We start from the raw sequence: 22220 nt of genomic DNA on the forward strand, positions 1-22220 counted from the left end.
CCCATAGCATGATATAAATGGGTAACTTAACAAACACAAGTTTTATGGAATTAAAATTGGACAAAACCGTGAACTCGCCATCTTTATGTTAATACCCTACTGCATGCTTCGTAGGTACTCAGTGATTGCTCAGGAGCTTGCAGCGTGGGGGGAATATGGTTGGCACATGAACCCGTGTTGGGTTTTCTATAATAATTATGAACTTTAAACTGTTGTTTTAAAACTGTTGACTTATGCTTCCGCTGTTGACTTTAATTAGTGTTTTAAACCATGAACTATAGACTTTAGTCACTGATCGTAGGCTGTGATGAATACTGTTTTATTATTATATTGTTCAATATGATTGGTGGCTTGATCCTGGTCAGTCACACGCCTCGCGATAATACTCCGCATGTGGAAATTGAGGGTATGACAGATTGGTATCAGAGCCATTGGTTATAGTGAACTCGGTTTTAAAAAGAAAAAAGTCTTTTTAAGAAAAACCAGACCATAACTCATTCTGTACTAAGCAACCCACAACGACACTACACTCCAAGTGCAAGGCTCAACACTCTAGACAACGTAGCTCAGCATGTGTTTACTTGTTACTTATTTGGTGCATATTTGATGATATATGTACTAGTATACTTAGTGTATGATACGTTGGTTACATAATACGTACTTGTGTGTGATGGTCAAACCTCTTTCTATTTATCTTAGACACTACGACGTCAACCTCATACTATGTTTTCTGGATATGAAGACAATGAGCGGATGCGGAAGAGGCAACATTAACATGACTCAGGATCAGCTGACAAACCTTATAAACGTCGTGGCTGAGGCTTTGGCAGCCCATCCTAGAGGTAAACTCGTCGTTCTAGGATGTTTAGATCCTACTCTTGTATCGTCTCACCACTCTTAACCTTGTTCGCTTCATTTTACGCGACAGGTCAACCTGCACCCACTCAACCTCGCGTTTGCACTTTCAAAACCTTTATGGATTGCAAACCTCTCACCTTCAGTGGGATTGAGGGAACGATAGGCCTTCTGCACTGTATCGAGAAGGCCGAATCTGTGTTCGCTATGTGTCAATGTCCTGCTACCAACTGGGTGAAATTTGCTACTGGTACACTCGAAGGAAACACACTTTCTTGGTGGAACACGCAGGTTCAGATGCTCGGATTGGCGGATGTCAATGCCACTCCGTGGAACAACTTCAAGAATCTGATCAAGGAAGAGTACTGTCACAGGGATGACATCCACAAGCTCGATACGGAGTATTACGAGTTGAAAATGGTTGGATCTGAAATTGAGATGTACATTAAGCGATCCAATGACTATGCTGCTCTATGTCCCAAAATGTCTCATCCTGCTTACAGAATAATCGAACTTTATCTCACGGGTTTGGTTCTCGAAATCAAGAGTCTGGTGATTTCAGCTAACCTCCCTACAATTCAGCAAGTCGTCTGTCTAGCACACCGCCTCACTGATCATGGTGTGGAACATGGTAAGCTTCCTAAATGAATCAGTGCTACTGCTGATACTTCAGGAGACAACAAGCGCAAGTGGGTTGGTAACCAGGGCAATGATCCTAACCCCACGCAAGCCCTAACTCAGTAGAGAAAGTTCGAGAACAACAAGGGTCCTCAGCAACAGGACGGTTATCAAGGGAACCGACCCAAGTGCAACAAGTGTAATCGGTATCACAACGGGCTGAGTGAAAAGAACTACTGTCAAAGATGCAACAAACTGGAGCACGAGGCTAAGGACTGTAGAAGCCCGTACCCAGCAAGGCAAAACCAGCCACAACCACAATAGCAGCAGCAACAACAATAGGGAAACAACCGTGGATGCTACCAGTGCGGAGCAGTAGGGTACATGAGGAAGAAATGCCCTCAGCTGAACCAAAACCGTAACAACAACAATCAAGGCGCTGGAAACAATAACAACAACAATAATGGTGACGACGGCGCTGGTGAAGCAAGGAATGACCCCAATGTTGTGACGGGTAAGATCCTACTTGATGATCGTTATGTTTCTATACTTTTTGATTCTAGAGCCGATGCTAACTATGTATCCCTACGTATTAGTAAGACACTTAAGTTCACGCCAACTCTTTTAGACACTAAGCACGTCGTCGAATTAGCCAACGGTAGAAACATCTAAGCCATTCACGTCATTAATAATTGCAAATATGTACTATCTGGTCAAACCTTCCTCATTAATCTCTATCCCATCGTTCTTGGAAGCTCTGACGTTGTCACCAGGATGGATTGGTTGTCCCAACATCAAGCGGAGGTACTCTGTTAAGAGAAAATTGTCCGCATTCCTCGTTCTTTTAGCGAGCCTCTTTTTATTCAAGGCGACAAAAGTGGTGCTGTCACAGACATCATTTCATTCTTAAAGGCCCAGAAGTATTTGCAATAGGGCCATTCCACAATGTTAGCTCTCGTCACCGATACCCAAACGAAGGAAAAGAAAATTGAAGATATTTCCATTATATACGACTTTCCTGAGGTATTACCTAGTCTTCCACCTCACCGTCAAGTTGAATTTCAAATCAAGCTAACTCCCAGAGTGGTACCCATAGCTCATGCACCTTACCAACTAGCCCCAGCCGAACTGGAAGAATTCTACGCAATTGCAGGAACTGTTGGAAAAGAGGTTTATTCGTCGTAGTTTATCACCCTGGGGAGCCCTAGTAACTATTAAGAACCGTTACCCACTCCCATGTATCGACGATATGTTCGACCAGTTGCAAGGGTCGAGTTACTACTCTAAGATCGATCTGAGGTCAGGATATCATCAACTGAGAGTCCGGGATGAGGATATCTCTAAAACAACCTTCAAAACTCCTTATGGCCATTATAAATTTCTTGTTATGCCATATGGAATGACTAATGCACCTGCGGTTTTCATAGATCTCATGAACCGAGTGTGCAAACCGTAACTTGAAAAATTCATGATTGTATTCATCGACGACATCTTGATCTACTCGAAGAATCGAGAGGAGCGTGAGCATCACCTACATCTTATTTTAGAACTTCTTCGAAACGAACAAGTTTATGCCAAGTTTTCGAAATGCGACTTCTGGCTTCGAGAAGTTTATTTCTTTGGGCATGTAGTCAATGAAGCTGGGATTCACGTTGATCCATCTAAGATAAACTCTATCAAAAATTGGCCAACCCCGAAAACTCCAACTGAAATCCATCAATTCTTGGGATTGACAGGTTACAATCGTAGGTTCATCGAGGGATTTTCGAAGATTGCTCAACCTCTTACAACTCTTACCCAATATTGTATCGCTTACAAGTGGAGTGACACTCAAGAGTCCGCGTTTCAGAAGCTAAAGGAGAAACTCTATAGTACTCCCATTCTTTCATTGCCTGAAGGTACTGACGATTTTGTTGTTTACTGCGATGCGTCTATATAAGGACTCGGTTGCGTATTGATGCAACAAGAAAAGGTTATTGCCTACTCTTCTCGACAACTTAAAATTCACGTAAGGAATTACACAACACATGATTTGGAGCTGGGAGCTGTAGTCTTTGCACTCAAGATATGGAGACATTACTTGCATGGTACCAAATGCACGATTTACACCGATCACAAGAGTCCTTGCATTTATATTTGAAAACCTTTTCAATTTTAGTAAATTCCAAGTCTCTTGTTCTGAACTTAGTACAAGCACTACATGTTTCCATGCATTTCTTGCACTGTTCAAAAGATTTAGTTAAAACCTCAGAAGATTCAGTTGAAGTATTTACCTCAGTAGTTGGCACATTGGCTTTTTCTGCCGTCTGTTTCTGATCAGCTTCCTTCACCAGCTGTTCTTCAGCTTCTACTTCTTCTTTCTCTTCTTCTGCAACCTTCTTCAATCCGTCTACCAAATTTTCAACATTCGTCTTCATCCTCTCTTCATCTCTCTGTTTCAGGCTTGTTGTCATGACATCTCTGATTATCTTATCCAGCTTTTTAACATGATTTTTATCTTTTTCGACATTTGAATAGTATTCGCCGGACAGAGGGATTACTGCAAGAACGTTGTTATACACCACTTGACTTGGATGGACAACCGGTTCACCTTTGCTATTGACATAACACTCTCGTTTCTTGTCCCATCTTCGAAAATTCTTAGCTTCTTTGTACTCTTTCTCCATTCCTTCGATTCTGTAATCTACAATACATCTTTCTATGTACGTTTTCTCTTTCAGAATCTCTTCTTTCGTTCTCTCTTTCACCTCAACTACCAAAGCACTCTCTTTCACCTCAGCCACTAAAGCACTCTCTTTCACCTCAGCCACTAAAGCATTTCCATCATCATCTATATAATCATTCGAATTAAACCCTTCATCTTCCCGAATTGTCCAGTGTGAAGCATGTTTGACATGTTTGGCATGATCATTAACTGGCTTTAGTGACACTAAAGCTTGTGATTTCTATTTTGATGAACTTCCAGCAATTCGCTTTAGACTTTCTCCAGATGTATGCTCATTAGTTTTATCATAAATTGCCTTTTTGTAGTAGTCATCATGGAATGGATCACCATGATCATCTACTTCTCGGTTAACACACTCCCTCTTGAAGTGACCCTTCTGCTTACATCGAAAACATGTCACTTTAGACTTATCGAATCTGAGCTTTGTGCTTAACAACCCTCCAAGTTCCTGCCTGTTATCTCCATGAAACGTTGAGCTCTTCTAATACCACTCGCTAAACACCATCTGATATCAATGGGTTCCATCTCCTATGGATCTATCTGGTCATAATCTTCTTTTTTTAACTCGGGATTCCCTATTCTCCCTGCTACCAGACTCTCGTACGATTCCAAAATAGATGCCAAGAAACTCATTTGTTGTTTAGCCGCATTGATGCTCATTGCTGGAGAATTTTTCAACTTTAAAGCAATGTTGCAGAGAATCTCATCAGGTTCTTCTGAGTTTGAAGCTGTTGAAGACGAATGATACCCTGGATTGTAACTTGATAAACTTTTCTTTGAATCTTTCGGCTTATCAACACTAAATGTTGTACCAATCTTTGGTGACTCAATAGTCGACACTGAAGGTACATTTCCCCTGTAGTAACGACCCACATTTTGCTGATAAGATTTTTTTGCTCATTTTGCTTTGCTTTTGCAACTCAAGTTCATGACTTTCAATCTTCTCAATCAAAGCACCTAAAGTAATCGTATCATATAATACATCATTTTTCAGAATAAAGACAAATGTCTACCACTGATTAGCATGTGGTAAAGCTTCAATGACTTTACCAATAATTTCTTCAAGGGTTTTTACTATCCCAAACCTGTCAAGCTCAATTTTAAGGTGACTAAATCTTTCAATCATTTATCTCACAGATTCTCCTTTTATACCCTCAAACAAATCAAATTCTTTTTTAAGCAATGATATTTTATTCTTTTTAATGTGCTTTCCACCCTCAGCTTTCACTCTTAATGCTTCCCATACAGATGTTGATGACCCGTCATGATTAAGCAATGCAAAAATGTCATCTTGGATTGATTGTTGTATTAACACAATCATTCTTTGTTCATGGGAAAACTTCTTTTTATCTTCACTTGATAAGCTTTTAAGTGGAATTTCTTCATTTTTATCATCAACTGGCCTACTATACCCGAATTCCATACAAAACCAACTCTCATGCGCATAAGCTTTTGCCCAGTTAACAAATCTTTCTTTCCACAAAGTGTAATCTTCAATACTATCAAGTTTTGGTGGTTTTGAGTTACTTCCGTAAAAATTATCATGATTAATATTTTCAGTTATGGCTTTAGAAATGCTTTTTGGTGCAACAGGTGTTGTTTCGAAAGACTCGACTCTGAAGTACATGCTTTGTAAAACGTGTTATAAAACTCTTCATGATAACCTGCAAAACACAATCAAAACACTTGATTAAATATGAAAATTAAACAACAAACACCCTGCGTACGTACTAAGCTATAAATGTGTGTTTGTATGATGCTGTGAAGCTAGGTTCGTACGAAGGTGCGTTTGTACGAGGCTATCAAATGAACAAATCAGACAATATTGTGAGTTCGTACTAAGCTATGGTGTGGCTTCGTACGAAGCTATGCTGCAAAGAACACAAACACGTTTTTCATAGTTTTTCACTGATTTGATGACGAATTTGTTTGAATTTTGATCTGAAAATTTGTAAGATTGTTTAAAAATGATTTTCGCTCAGCATACTAAAAATTCAGCCAATTTTAACAGTTAAAATTGTGTAGATCTGAGTTTTAAGTTTCAAAAGAAAATGTAGAAGAAGTGTAGAAGAAGATATGAGTAGAAAATGATGATTTTGGCTCTGAAATTGATGTAGAAACTTGAATCTTTGTGTCTCTGATCCTTGCAAACAATCACCCGCTCTGATACCACTTGAGAATTCGAACCCTGGATCGAATCTTCAACCGATGAATGCGTACCGACACGTGATATGTGCAGAATCTAATCACGTGTGTGGATGAGAACACGAGGATGTAATTATAACTGTTTTCCGTTACTGATTTGACAGAGTTTACACCGTGAAAACAAACGGGCAGAGCTTCGCCTCAAGAATACCCAAAAGATACAAATGAACTAGACAAGGCACCTATTTATAGAGTTCTGGCTTCGCACAAGGCTAACAAGCCTTCGTACGAAGCTGCCTAATGTTATCCTGGCTTCGTACGAAGTGTCCCTTCGTACGAATTCACAGTTTGACAATACAACTTCACAGTTTAGCACATGCCTCGTCTCGTTTGTTTCAGCTACGATATATGACTGACGCAAGCGATAGACATATGCACTCACACAAGCGACGTCGAATTCGAAGACATATGGAAATGGTTCGAAGATAATGGAAGTAATGAACGTTCCAAACTATTTGTTAGGTGAAGATGTCTGACATGCGACTTATTTGATAAACCGATCTCCTACAGGTGTATTGGTGGGAGATAGTCCAAATGAAAAATACAAAGCTAAACAACCTAATTTTTAACATGTCAAAGTTTTAGTTGAAGTGATTTGCGAAAGTCAAGATGGATGTTCAAAACCTCAATAATCGGTTTGGCATTTTGGTACATCTCGAAGCGAACCAGTATCCAAAGGTTACCGTTTAAATGACTCATGACTCAAAATATTGTGATAAATAGAAATGCGGAGTTTGATAAAACACAGCGTGGAAGTGGAACAAAGGTACCGAAACATAAACAAGAAGTGAAAACAAATCGGGGATGTTTACGGTTTATTGGGGAAACGTGATTGATTCCGGAATTGGGCCACTGAACCCTAGCCTAATTGAGACCGAGAACAGTAGACCCATCCCAAAATCGAAACCATGTGATGAAGTTGGGTCTAGCAGTGATAGTTTGGGCCCATCAGGCCTAACTATCCCATACACAAAACATATGTTGGATGATGTGGCAGTATTGAAAAGTCAAAAGTTAATCAAGAATAAAACTCAACGGTCATGTGTACGTTGGAGAAAGTGTTGAAGTAGTAAAACAAAGTGGCAGATTTTTATCCAGTTTTTTAGCTTTCTTTGTTATTTTATTTTGACTATTTAAAGGCATGGTAGATATCTCTTTACATATCAGTCGAAAATTCCATTGTAATCTTTCAGCAATAATTTCAATAAAGTGAAGAAGCTGTGCCGACTAGATCATTGTTCTTCTTATTTGTGTATTTGTTTGATTCATACCACCTCTGATCACCAACATTTGGTATCAGAGCTTGTGTTCTTGATCCAGTTTTTATGCCCAAAATAATCAGATCACAAACCATGGATGTTGTTGCTTCCACTTCGAATTCCCCAAAAGAAAATCCATTCCCGTTTCAATGTCCTACCCTTACCTCTTCAAACTACACAACATGGGCTATTAAGATGGAGGCCATTATGGATGCCCAAGGGTTATGGGAATCCATAGAACCACAAGCCGGGGTGGCTGTGGATGAGAAAAAGAGCAAGACGGCCCGAGCCTTCATCTTTCAAGCAATACCGGAGGAGATCCTATTGCAAGTTGCGAAAAAGAAAACAGCCAAAGAAGTGTGGGAATCATTGAAGACAAGGTTTGTCGGAGCGGAACGGGTTCAAAAGGCTCGCTTGCATACGCTTAAAAGTGAGTTCGAGTCGATGCGAATGAAAGACGGAGAGTCCATTGATGATTATGCCGGAAAGTTATCCGGTATGATCTCGAAGTACAACAGTGTGGGTGCCGTTTTAGGGGACGAAGAATTGGTAAGGAAGTTGCTTGATACCGTCACGGATAAGTACATTCAATTGGTGGCCTCAATGGAACAATATTCAGATGTCGAAAAGATGCCGTTCGAAGAAGCCATAGGTCGGTTAAAAGCCTATGAGGATCGATTAAAACTTTGACAAGGGAGCTCTACCGGTGAAAGCTCGTTACTCTTTACGAAGGCGGAAGGGGTATCAAACAACAGAGGGTTTAATAAACACGGTTCCGGGCGTGGTCGTGGGCATACAGGTGGTGATAGGGGTGGAAGAAGTGGCTCACGCGGGGGTCGTGGGTCTAGTCGAGGTCGGGGTGACCGTCATGGAGGAAGAACACATCACGAAGGAGACACTTTTCATCGTAAGTCACGAGATAAGAGTCACGTGAAGTGTTTCGAATGTAATCAATATGGCCATTATGCATCAGAGTGTAAGGCTGAAAAGAAGTCAGAACCAGAAGTGCATTTGACAAGAGATCCGGATGATGAACCCACATTACTACTTAGTGTTTGTGGTGAAGAAAACAACAAAATGGTTTTGCTCAATGAGGAGAAGGTGTTTCCCAAGTTACATGAGGACCGAAATGATCTCAACAAGAATATATGGTATCTCGATAACGGAGCGAGCAACCATATGACTGGAAGAAAAGATGCATTTGCTGAATTAAATGAAGGTGTAACTGTCACACCCCGATTTTCGGTTTGTGCGGAAGCGTATGGCGAGGTGTGACGAGAGCGGCAATCGTTACAATCAATCGAGTAAACAACATATTTGAAACATAAAAGATGTCCATCCATACATTTGATTCAAAACCATAATTTACATTACATATGTCTTGTTTGAAACTTGAAACAACAACAACTTTAACTACATTATTCAAAGTTCAAAACATAACACTAAAAACGGATGACATCACAAAAGCTTGCGTTCTTGATAACCACTTGAACATATTTTCCCAAAGCCATCCACTAATCTCCTGTAATACATGTTAATTTTGAAAACGTCAACAAAAGTTGAGTGAATTCATGTTATTTTGTTTTTGCATCAAATGAGTCTCCAAAACATTTGAAGTAATAAAATTCGTTTTTGTATAGTATGATAAAAAAAATTGTATGATCATTAGTGTGTTGCAAGGACACTAATATGTATGCCGAATAGGAGGCAACCAAACCTTGACAATTTATCGTGTGTGTCAACGACACTAGTTTGGACACAAAGGCACTCTTGACGATCGTGGTTATCGTTGTCGTTAAGAGTGGGACTTGCCAAAACCCAAATAGATCTATCCGTTTGTTCCTCGGTACTTGTTTATTCATTAATGGCCCCTTTATTTTAAACACTTATCCGCATGTGATCAAAATAGTTTCATTGTATTATCATACTATTTGTAACATGTATACATCCCCGAAGTTTAAAACTATAAACATTCAAAGTAAAAGGGGAAAACATGAACTCACAGATTTGCGTTCCGTGCAAATCTCTATTCGATTCCTTGTTCGCGGTTCGTTTCTCGACCTACAAGTGTTCTAATCTAGTTAGACACTTAGGTTTGTTTTTGTGTATCATATAAATATTCTATCTTGTATTTTGTTTTTGTGTTTTCATATATATATAACTTCCTTGTATATATACATTTATTTTATTTTATTTGTGTTTGAATGGGCTTACTTTATGTTTTAGAATTTAAGTCCATTTTGGGTATTTGGTGCTTATGGGCCTAGCCCAAATAACTTTGTTTAAAAATATGGGTCAAGCCCAAATTAATTTGTAGAAGTGGGCCTTAACCCAAAACATTTTATAAAGGTAGGCCTAGCCCAATTTAGTTTATAGTTGTGGACTTAGCCCAAATAACTTGTGTAAGAACGGGCCTAGCCCAAATTGTTTTCTAAAATATATCTAGTCCATAATAATTTGTAAATATTGGGTTTTTAGCCCAAGTATTTTGTAAAGTGGGCTTTAGTCCACTTTGACTAAAAATATATTTTTAGTCCATTGTTTTGTAAAAGTGGGCCTAGCCCAAATTTTGTTTATGAGAAATGGGCATTAGCCCAAATTTTAATTTATGGACCACTTTTTAAACTACATAATTTTTGGGCTAGTAAAAAAATAATAATTGTAATACTTGTATTTTTATAAAAATCTAATTTTTATAAAAATCATTACTTATGCCATAGTTGAACATTTTAGTGCATAAACTTGTGTGACGGTTCGTATTTTATTCTAGTCATTTACTACTTGTCGGTTTTATTTATTCGTATCGTTTGTCCCGTTTGTGTCGTCCGTCACGTTTTACCATTTGCTTTGTTTGTGCCATTTTAGTTTGTCCAAAAGTCTATATAGTCCAATAGTGTCCGAATTTGTCCATTTGTGTTTTCGTGTCCAAGGATGGACATTTTATTTCGTTTTCATGTTTATATATATATATTTTTATTTTTATGGATGTGTAATAATTTTTCTTTTGTTCCTACTAGAACTAACATATGATGTACACATCAAAATATATAAACTTATGATACTTGATGAATATTTTTGTAAGCACACATTTTATCCAAAAATATATACTTGTCATTTTTATTTAGAAATCTTTTTATAAAACATGGATTTATGACTTTGTCCAAAAATTGTTTAACCATGTTTAAAGACCTAAAATAATAATTTTAGTCACAAACTTCTTTGTTTAACAACTTTTAATATATCACAAAATTTATAAAAATTTTGCCATAGTTTATTTTGAAATATTGATTTTTCCCCAAGTTTATACAAAACTTGTTTTCAAATTATTTCAATACAAAACATCATCAAGTATCGATATCTATCAAAATTTGTCAACAAACTAGCATGAACATGATATTATTCTTAACTTTCCCAAAAAGGAAACTTTATTCCTTATTTTTGCCAAAAATTTGTAAAACGAGATTTTAAGAAAAACTCTTGTTTTAGATGTCTTACAAAGTCATTTAAAGCATAAATGTGTATTCAAAATGTTTACTACCAACATATTTCTTGATTTTGATCCTTTCCAGAAATGGAAACTTTATCCAAGAAATATTTCGAAAATTTATTTTCTTAGTTTTATATGGTTTCTCATATTTTACTAACATGCATGTTCATAAAAATTCATGTTCATTCCTTTGTTGATGAATCTTGGTTGATCCTACATGCATGTATGTAGATCATATTTTTGAGTAGAAATAACCAAGATTCAAGTTTATTAGCCTAGATTTCTCCAAGTTCATCTCATAATCATAGAAAAATCATGGTTAAAAATAATGATTTTTAGTTGTTTCTTGTTGTTTTTCATATGTGATTATGATGAACTTGTAAAAGAAATCAAAAATAAAGTGAGACTAGTGTAGTGTTCTTACAATTTTTGCAAGAAAACAAAGATGATGATAAGAAATCTTGATGATTTTAGGCTTTAAGTTCCACCAAAAATGCTCCAATAGCTTTACTTAACACCCTAATAGTTTGTTTCATCCATGGATCTCCATAAGAGCAAGAATTCTTAAGTTTGAAGATTGAAATGAAAGTGGAGTGAGGGGTGTTTGGTTCAAACGATTTTAGAAGAGAGAGATGTAAGAATATGGTAATTGTTTATGGTTTTGGGAATTATGAAAATGGATGGAGTGTGGAGAAGGTTTTTGTTATCTCTAGGTTCTTCCACTAAGCATGCTCTCAAGTTCCTAACACATCAGAATTGAAATGAGTGGGCATATGGGGGGACCCACAATTTTCGTGAATATGCATGGGGGAAGAAGAGTTTGCATTTTTTTTTTAATAAAATCTAGTTTAATACATAAAGTTTAGGAATTTTTAGAACTTTGACATTTTATATAAAAATATCTACAAGGTTTTAAGCTCTAATATTATAAAGTAATGTGACACTAGGTAAAACTAGTTCACCAAAATTTTTAGTTTGTAATTCGGGTGAAAAAGTTGGTTCGGGTCCTGTACCGGGTTTAATACTGATACCGTGTTTTGTTTAGATAAATACATAACAAAAATTATTTTTGCACATGTTTTATTATCCAAATAATTAATCCAACTTTTTGGACTAAAAATTTTATTATTTTTTTGACACGGTTCCGGTACCGGCTTTGCTGACTGGCAGTTTACTGAACTAGCCGTACAGCTTAACGCAATAAGATTCGATTGCGGATTTTGTGTCATTTTTAATACCCATTATATTATTTATGTCAAATAATATTTATTTTTGGGTTTTCGGACAGTTACTGTTTTGTTCTACGGAATGCTGTACACTTCCGCATGATTGCTGTATTTTTCTGCGGACTTGGACAATTTAGTTTTTAATTGGAATTTTGTAAATAATAAGGCACATATTATTTTTGGACAAAGATTTTTATAGAATATTTGTGTAGACATATCCGTATGTCTTGTTTTTATCATGTCAGACTGTACCGCGACTAGTATTGACAAGTATTGTTTAATCGCGTTCCTATTGTTAGTCTAGGATATTGTTTCCAATCGCAACGGATCTGTTATCATAATTTACTATGATTTTTGTAATTCCTAGACTCTCAAGACTTTAATTAATTAAAATCAAGTCATATACGCGAAAATAAAATTTAAATAGTTGTTCACGTTGTACGGAATTACCGGAATTTTGCCGATTGTCACATTCTCCCCCTGTTAAAGAAAATTTCGTCCCGAAATTTTTAATCTGCGTCTCTTCTTAGTTGGGACTTTCTTAAACAAATGAGGGTACTTCTTTTTGATTTCATCTTTTCGTTCCCATGTGAACTCGGGTCCTCGTTTCGAGTTCCATCGGACTTTGATTAGTTTGATTCGACTTCTCCTCGTTTTGTGAATCTTTGAATCTAGAACCTCAACAGGTTCTTCGATGAAATGGAGTTTGTTGTCTACATGGATTTCGCCCAGGGGAATAATAAGTGATTCATCCGAAAGACATTTTTTTTAAATTCGACACATGAAAAATGTCATGAACGTTACTAAGTGATTCAGGCAGCTTTAACTTGTAGGCGACATTTTCAATCTTTTCCAAGATCTCATAAGGTCCTATGTATCTCGGGCTAAGCTTCCCTTGCTTACCGAATCTAGCTACGCCTTTCCATGGCGAGACTTTTAACAACACCTTGTCTTCAACTTCAAAAGACAACGGTTTGCGACGTCTATCCGCATAGCTTTTCTGTCTGTCTCGAGCCGCCTTGATACGGTCTCGAATCTTGAATATTTTATCGGTAGTTTCTTGAACTAACTCAGGACCTAACATTTGTTTGTCGCCTAATTCTGCCCAGCATAGCGGAGATCGACACTTACGGCCATATAACGCTTCGAATGGTGCGACTTTAATACTCGTGTGATAACTGTTATTGTATGAGAACTCCACTAAAGGCAAGTGAGTATCCCAATTTCCACCTAAGTCCATCACACAAGCACGCAACATGTCTTCTAGAGTTTGAATGCGTTCCCTTTGGCCGTCTGTTTGGGGATGAAAGGTCGTGCTCAAATTTAATTGGGATCCAAAGGCCTTTTGAAAAGACTGCCAAATCCTTGATATAAAACAACCGTCTCGGTCAGAGATTATCGACAAAGGTACACCATGTCTTGCTACAATTTCTCTGAGATAGATTTTAGCTAACTTTTCAGTACTATCTTTTTCCCGGATAAGCAAGAAGTGAGCTGACTTGGTTAATCGGTCGACGATTACCCAAATCATGTCATGACCACGAGAAGTCCTGGGTAATTTAGTTACGAAATCCATAGAAATATGTTCCTATTTCCAAGTAGGGATTTCGGGTTGTTGTAGCAAACCAGAAGGTTTTTGGTACTCGGCCTTAACTTTAGCACATGTTAGACATTTTCCAACATATGTCGCAATATCACGTTTGATATTAGGCCACCAATAAAATTCCTTGAGATCGTGATACATCTTATCTACGCCAGGATGTATCGAATATTTGGAATTATGAGCCTCGTCAAGTATTAGGCCTCGAAGACCACTAAAATGAGGAATCCAAATTCTATTCGTGAAATATAAGGCTCCGTTTTCTTTCAACTCTAATTGTTTTTCCATACCTCTAAGCATTTCTGCTTTAAAGTTTTCTTCTTTCATTGCTTCTTGCTGAGCATCGCGAATTCGAGAGGTAAGGTTGTTATGAATTGTGAGCCTTAAAGATCGCACACGCAAAGGTTTAACTCTTTCTTTTCGACTTAGAGCATCCGCGACAACGTTCGCTTTGCCCGGATGATATTTGATCTCACAATCGTAGTCATTCAACAATTCGACCCATCGTCTTTGGCGCATATTTAACTCTTTCTGGTTAAATATATGTTGAAGACTCTTGTGATCCGTGAATATCGTGCATTTGGTACCATAAAGGTAATGACGGCAAATTTTTAGTTCAAATACGACTGCACCTAACTCTAGGTCATGGGTGGTATAGTTCCTTTCGTGTATCTTTAGTTGGCGTGATGCATATGCAATAACTTTTTCCCTTTGCATTAACATGCATCCTAACCCTTGTCGTGAGGCGTCACAATAGACTATGAAATCATCCGTACCGTCTGAGAGTGACAAAATTGGTGCATTACAGAGTTTGTCTTTAAGCAGTTGAAAAGTTGCTTCTTGTTTCTCTCCCCAATCAAATTTCTTATCTTTTTGAGTGAGAGAAGTGAGTGATTGAGCAATCTTAGAAAATTTTCAATGAATCTTCGATAATAACCGGCCAATCCTAGGAATTGACGTATTTCGGTCGGTGTCTTAGGTGCACTCCAATTCTTTATGGCCTTAATTTTTGATGGATCAACATGTATGCCTTTCTCATTAACTACGTGTCCGAGAAATTGAACTTCGCGAAGCCAAAATTCGCATTTGGAAAATTTCGCATACAGTTTCTCCTTTTTCAACAACTCAAGAATAATTCTAAGATGATGCTCGTTTTCATTCTTGTTTCGTGAATATATCAATATATCATCGATAAACACTATCACGAATTTGTCAAGGTAAGGCTTGCACACGCTGTTCATTAAGTCCATGAACACCGCTGGTGCATTTGTTAAGCCAAAAGGCATAACAAGGAACTCGTAATGTCCGTAGCGAGTTCGGAATGCCGTTTTTGGAACACTTTCTTCTTGAACTCTAAGTTGATGGTATCCTGATCTCAAATCGATCTTCGAATAGTAGCTCGATCCTTGAAGTTGGTCGAATAGATCGTCAATCCTCGGTAATGGATACCGATTCTTGATTGTGAGTTTATTCAACTCCCGATAGTCTATGCACATCTTAAAACTTCCATCCTTCTTCTTCACGAACAGCACTGGAGCTCCCCAAGGCGAGTGGCTTGGTCTGATGAAACCCTTATCCAACAACTCTTGAAGTTGTGGGGATAATTCTTGCATTTCCGAAGGAGCTAATCGGTATGGAGACTTTGCCACAGGTGCAGCACCTGGAACTAAGTCTATTCGAAATTCTACTTGTCATTATGGAGGTATTCCCGGCAAGTCTTCAGGAAAGACTTCAGGGAATTCCTTCACAACCGGGATTTCCTCAAGTTTTAGCTCCTTGGCCTTCTTGTCAACAATGTGCGCTAAAAATGCTATACATCCTTTTCGTAGGCACTTTCGGGTTTTCATACAGGAAATAATTCGTAAAGGCATTTTGTTTGTCTCATCGTGAACAAGAAGTGTTTCGTTATTAGGAATGGGAATTCGAATGATCTTATCGTAATATACGATTTCGGCTTGATTAATGGATAGCCAATCCATTCCAATTACAATATCAAAACTACCTAGTTGAATGGGTATTAGGTCAATTTTGAATTTTCTTGCTCCTAGTTCTGAGGAACATCCTTTAACAATTTTATCAGATTCAATCACCTTTCCATTCGCTAATTCGATAGTGAACGGAATATCTAGTTTAATTGACTTTAGTCCAAGTATATCTTTAAATTCTAAAGATGTAAAACTAAAATCTGCACCGGTATCAAACAAAATAGAAGCAAAATGATCGTTGACAGGGAACGTACCGGGATCACGTTTGGATCCTGTCGTGCCTCTTGAGGTCCAATTACAAAGGCTCTTCTGCGGCCTTTGTTCTCTTTGGGACAGTCCTTCCTGAAGTGTCCCATATCACCATAATTAAAACAGCCTTGGGTTCTCCCTCGTTCTTTATCGTTACCACTGCCTCCTTCTTTCTTAACTACCTTGTTGTTACCCCAACATTTTTCTGTGCGGTGACCCATTTTCCCGCATTTATCACACTTGGTGGCTTGGCATCCACCATAGTGGTGATAACCACACTGTTTACACTTAGGTGCATTTCCATTATATTTCTTACCACTCGTTTCCGTTGTGACAACGAATGTCTTGGTTTTTCTTACTTGTAGGGGTTTTCTTATGTTTGTTGTTCGACATAGAACCTTTCTTGAAATATGAATACTTTCTCTTATTGTTACTCGAAGTAGACTCCACATGCGTCTCCTTTTTCACCGCACCTTTATTCAGTTTTCCCATCCTTACTACATCCTCGTAAGACTTAAGGCAAGAGTTATAGCCTGAGCAATTCTCAATATGGTTCCTCTAGTTCCGCCATTGTTTGCAGTATGGTTTGCTTCATGTTGTACGATTGCTTCTGCAACTCACTGGTTCTGTAGAGCATCAAGCTCAGCTCGTGTCATAGGTAAGGGTTCCGTTTAGGCTTAAAAAGTGTTACTTCGTTCTGGTGCCGTGATCTTCATATATATATATATATATAATATATATCGAAAAACATATCGTCACGTACTATGATCATAAGGTCAAGATAGATCATAATGATACTTATGCAAATCTTTCGCACCATATTCATCACATCCTTGCAGGGATGTAAAATAAATTACAACAGTGTGTCCATAAGAAAATACCAACTTATATATGCCATGTCACCTTTTTACAATTATTTTTGTGAAGAAACAAAAATAATCTCGGAGTTACATCACTTCGGTCGATACACGACATATAGTAATATATAAAATAAGGTGAAGTCTTTTCTTCACATTGTTCCTGATTGATATTAAGTCTCCAAGTCTTCAACAGTCTTTAGTCTTTCACAAAATCGGGTATACTTCCCAAAAGTTAGTAATTGAACATAACTACCGTGGTGTGGGATGTGAAAGTGAAGACATAGAAATTAGACCGTGAAGGCACGTAACCTCCTCCTCGAGACCAAAAATGTGCCTAATGGTGGCAGTCGAGTGGTTCTCAAGGGTACGAATGTGTTCCTCAAATGATAGAGGCACTTTGTGGAATGTAGAGTGTGGAGGTACTGATAGGAGGAAAAATGATAGTAATGGGGCATTCCGGGGGAGGTCGAGTAGCAGAAATCTGAGTCTCAAGATCATGGACTCATCGAAAGGAAAACTAAGATGAATCTTGGAAGATAAAACTCATAGTTTATTATAATAAGCGGAAAATGGCTTGGACAATAAGGATTAGATGGGCTCATGTCCGGTGGTGGAGGTTGAGAATGTGCATCGGAATAGTAAGGTGGAGAGTCGTGGGTGATAGGATGTATGTGTTGTCCATATGCCTTAGCAGAACAACCATCTGTCCAGGAGGGGAAAACCAAGCAGTTAACTCTATCCTTACAGTATGTATTCCATACTCTATGGACCTTGGTCGTCCAAAGTAGGGAAAATCCTTCATCGCATTAACTTATATGATGAATACATTGGTATTGTTTGAGCTCAACGAATTCCAACAAAGTTGTTATGATTTCTATAGATGTCGAATGGAATATGGTAAGAGACTTGCGCCATGGCTCGTGCCATATTACCCTTTGAGACAAAACGAATGTCAAATAACGGATTTTATCGCAATAACTCCAATAAATATGATAAGGTGTTATAGGCACCGTGAGATTAACCCAAATGTTGGATTTTAGAATGTTTGAGGAAAATCCTTCCTGGATGGTTTTCCTACTTTGTTTGCTTAGATGACTTGTCTCAACTGACTTGTGATATAGATCGGATGCTAGGCACAAAATCAATACGTGTAGTTTTTAATGTATTGTGGGGAATCATAGTAATCACCTTAGTTAGCGTTCTAAGAAATGGAAAAATTGAATTCTTAAGTAACAACTCAAGAATTTTGAACAGGTAGTGATCATTAGTCTGACCCGCAGGGCCCACCAGGATTCCCATCCACTCGTCATCAGAAACCTCGTCATCGGAAACGAGTATAACGGGTGGGGCAGGATCGTCTAGTCGGCATCGGAGGCATGACCCGCTGAGTCTGTGTCTGAACTGGATGACATGGTCCTGGCAAAATAATCCGTACAACGTATACATGTGAACAACTTATAAATAATAGATTTTTGGGCAATTGTACTTTTGTGTTCATTGTTTATATCGTTTATTATTTCAAGTTCGACTTATTGTTATCGTGTCTAAACCCCATAGACTTGTACCAAATAAACTAGTCTTTGGTATTATCGTTTCGAACTATCATTCAATACTACTACATAGTATCCTTGCATTTTTGTTTTGTATTAGTGGATGCTTTGAAAAAAAATATAATGTAGAACGCTTGTTGTAAAGAACATCGTTTTGAAATTGTAGACTAGACTCAAAAGAATCTTAGTTCACTACAATTGATGCTCTGATACCAGGTCTGTCACACCCCGATTTTCGGTTTGTGCGGAAGCGTATGGCGAGGTGTGACGAGAGCGGCAATCGTTACAATCAATCGAGTAAACAACATATTTGAAACATAAAAGATGTTCATCCATACATTTGATTCAAAACCATAATTTACATTACATATGTCTTGTTTGAAACTTGAAACAACAACAACTTTAACTACATTATTCAAAGTTCAAAACATAACACTAAAAACAGATGACATCACAAAAGCTTGCGTTCTTGATAACCACTTGAACATATTTTCCCAAAGTCGTCCACTAATCTCCTGTAATACATGTTAATTTTGAAAACGTCAACAAAAGTTGAGTGAATTCATGTTATTTTGTTTTTGCATCAAATGAGTCTCCAAAACATTTGAAGTAATAAAATTCGTTTTTGTATAGTATGATAAAAAAAATTGTATGATCATTAGTGTGTTGCAAGGACACTAATATGTATGCCGAATAGGAGGCAACCAAACCTTGACAATTTATCGTGTGTGTCAACGACACTAGTTTGGACACAAAGGCACTCTTGACGATCGTGGTTATCGTTGTCGTTAAGAGTGGGGCTTGCCAAAACCCAAATAGATCTATCCGTTTGTTCCTCGGTACTTGTTTATTCATTAATGGCCCCTTTATTTTAAACACCTATCCGCATGTGATCAAAATAGTTTCATTGTATTATCATACTATTTGTAACATGTATACATCCCCGAAGTTTAAAACTATAAACATTCAAAGTAAAAGGGGAAAACATGAACTCACAGATTTGCGTTCCGTGCAAATCTCTATTCGATTCCTTGTTCGCGGTTCGTTTCTCGACCTACAAGTGTTCTAATCTAGTTAGACACTTAGGTTTGTTTTTGTGTATCATATAAATATTCTATCTTGTATTTTGTTTTTGTGTTTTCATATATATATAACTTCCTTGTATATATACATTTATTTTATTTTATTTGTGTTTGAATGGGCTTACTTTATGTTTTAGAATTTAAGTCCATTTTGGGTATTTGGTGCTTATGGGCCTAGCCCAAATAACTTTGTTTAAAAATATGGGTCAAGCCCAAATTAATTTGTAGAAGTGGGCCTTAGCCCAAAACATTTTATAAAGGTAGGCCTAGCCCAATTTAGTTTATAGTTGTGGACTTAGCCCAAATAACTTGTGTAAGAACGGGCCTAGCCCAAATTGTTTTCTAAAATATATCTAGTCCATAATAATTTGTAAATATTGGGTTTTTAGCCCAAGTATTTTGTAAAGTGGGCTTTAGCCCACTTTGACTAAAAATATATTTTTAGTCCATTGTTTTGTAAAAGTGGGCCTAGCCCAAATTTTGTTTATGAGAAATGGGCATTAGCCCAAATTTTAATTTATGGACCACTTTTTAAACTACATAATTTTTGGGCTAGTAAAAAAAATAATAATTGTAATACTTGTATTTTTATAAAAATCTAATTTTTATAAAAATCATTACTTATGCCATAGTTGAACATTTTAGTGCATAAACTTGTGTGACGGTTCGTATTTTATTCTAGTCGTTTACTACTTGTCGGTTTTATTTATTCGTATCGTTTGTCCCGTTTGTGTCGTCCGTCACGTTTTACCATTTGCTTTGTTTGTGCCATTTTAGTTTGTCCAAAAGTCCATATAGTCCAATAGTGTTCGAATTTGTCCATTTGTGTTTTCGTGTCCAAGGATGGACATTTTATTTCGTTTTCATGTTTATATATATATATATATATATTTTTATTTTTATGGATGTGTAATAATTTTTCTTTTGTTCCTACTAGAACTAACATATGATGTACACATCAAAATATATAAACTTATGATACTTGATGAATATTTTTGTAAGCACACATTTTATCCAAAAATATATACTTGTCATTTTTATTTAGAAATCTTTTTATAAAACATGGATTTATGACTTTGTCCAAAAATTGTTTAACCATGTTTAAAGACCTAAAATAATAATTTTAGTCACAAACTTCTTTGTTTAACAACTTTTAATATATCACAAAATTTATAAAAATTTTGCCATAGTTTATTTTGAAATATTGATTTTTCCCCAAGTTTATACAAAACTTGTTTTCAAATTATTTCAATACAAAACATCATCAAGTATCAATATCTATCAAAATTTGTCAACAAAACTAGCATGAACATGATATTATTCTTAACTTTCCCAAAAAGGAAACTTTATTCCTTATTTTTGCCAAAAATTTGTAAAACGAGATTTTAAGAAAAACTCTTGTTTTAGATGTCTTACAAAGTCATTTAAAGCATAAATGTGTATTCAAAATGTTTACTACCAACATATTTCTTGATTTTGATCCTTTCCAGAAATGGAAACTTTATCCAAGAAATATTTCGAAAATTTATTTTCTTAGTTTTATATGGTTTCTCATATTTTACTAACATGCATGTTCATAAAAATTCATGTTCATTCCTTTGTTGATGAATCTTGGTTGATCCTACATGCATGTATGTAGATCATATTTTTGAGTAGAAATAACCAAGATTCAAGTTTATTAGCCTAGATTTCTCCAAGTTCATCTCATAATCATAGAAAAATCATGGTTAAAAATAATGATTTTTAGTTGTTTCTTGTTGTTTTTCATATGTGATTATGATGAACTTGTAAAAGAAATCAAAAATAAAGTGAGACTAGTGTAGTGTTCTTACAATTTTTGCAAGAAAACAAAGATGATGATAAGAAATCTTGATGATTTTAGGCTTTAAGTTCCACCAAAAATGCTCCAATAGCTTTACTTAACACCCTAATAGTTTGTTTCATCCATGGATCTCCATAAGAGCAAGAATTCTTGAGTTTGAAGATTGAAATGAAAGTGGAGTGAGGGGTGTTTGGTTCAAACGATTTTAGAAGAGAGAGATGTAAGAATATGGTAATTGTTTATGGTTTTGGGAATTATGAAAATGGATGGAGTGTGGAGAAGGTTTTTGTTATCTCTAGGTTCTTCCACTAAGCATGCTCTCAAGTTCCCAACACATTACAATTGAAATGAGTGGGCATATGGGGGACCCACAATTTTCGTGAATATGCATGGGGGAAGAAGAGTTTGCATTTTTTTTTAATAAAATCTAGTTTAATACATAAAGTTTAGGAATTTTTAGAACTTTGACATTTTATATAAAAATATCTACAAGGTTTTAAGCTCTAATATTATAAAGTAATGTGACACTAGGTAAAACTAGTTCACCAAAATTTTTAGTTTGTAATTCGGGTGAAAAAGTTGGTTCGGGTCCTATACCGGGTTAAATACTGATACCGTGTTTTGTTTAGATAAATACATAACAAAAATTATTTTTGCACATGTTTTATTATCCAAATAATTAATCCAACTTTTTGGA

The 22220-nt window shown here is 36.7% G+C and overlaps 1 protein-coding gene and 1 long non-coding RNA gene across 2 annotated transcripts; one reads left to right on the forward strand and one right to left on the reverse strand.

Annotated features, from left to right (window-relative positions):
- The first annotated feature begins 7755 nt into the window (after positions 1-7755).
- On the forward strand, positions 7756-8937 carry LOC110876037. The gene is made up of 2 exons (XM_022124221.1): positions 7756-8314; positions 8357-8937. Exons 1-2 carry the CDS (start codon positions 7756-7758, stop codon positions 8935-8937), a joined length of 1140 nt encoding a protein of 379 aa, XP_021979913.1.
- A 64-nt stretch (positions 8938-9001) lies between these two features.
- Positions 9002-21841, reverse strand: LOC110874471. The gene is made up of 4 exons (XR_002555978.2): positions 21534-21841; positions 19616-19673; positions 9666-9723; positions 9002-9184 (listed from the first exon to the last, which is right to left on the reverse strand). It is a non-coding gene; the product is annotated as an uncharacterized LOC110874471 (long non-coding RNA).
- Between the last annotated feature and the right edge of the window lie 379 nt (positions 21842-22220).

This window comes from Helianthus annuus, chromosome 9 (genome assembly GCF_002127325.2).
Source record: "Helianthus annuus cultivar XRQ/B chromosome 9, HanXRQr2.0-SUNRISE, whole genome shotgun sequence".
Taxonomy (NCBI): Eukaryota; Viridiplantae; Streptophyta; class Magnoliopsida; order Asterales; family Asteraceae; genus Helianthus; species Helianthus annuus.

What these genes read in the sequence shown, in the direction of transcription:
- LOC110876037 (XM_022124221.1), top strand. Translation starts at nt 7,756, where the DNA reads ATGGATGTTGTTGCTTCCACTTCGAATTCCCCAAAAGAAAATCCATTC. An exon ending in GCCGTTCGAAGAAGCCATAG is followed by an intron (nt 8,315 to 8,356) that starts GTCGGTTAAAAG and finishes AACTTTGACAAG; the next exon opens with GGAGCTCTACCGGTGAAAGC.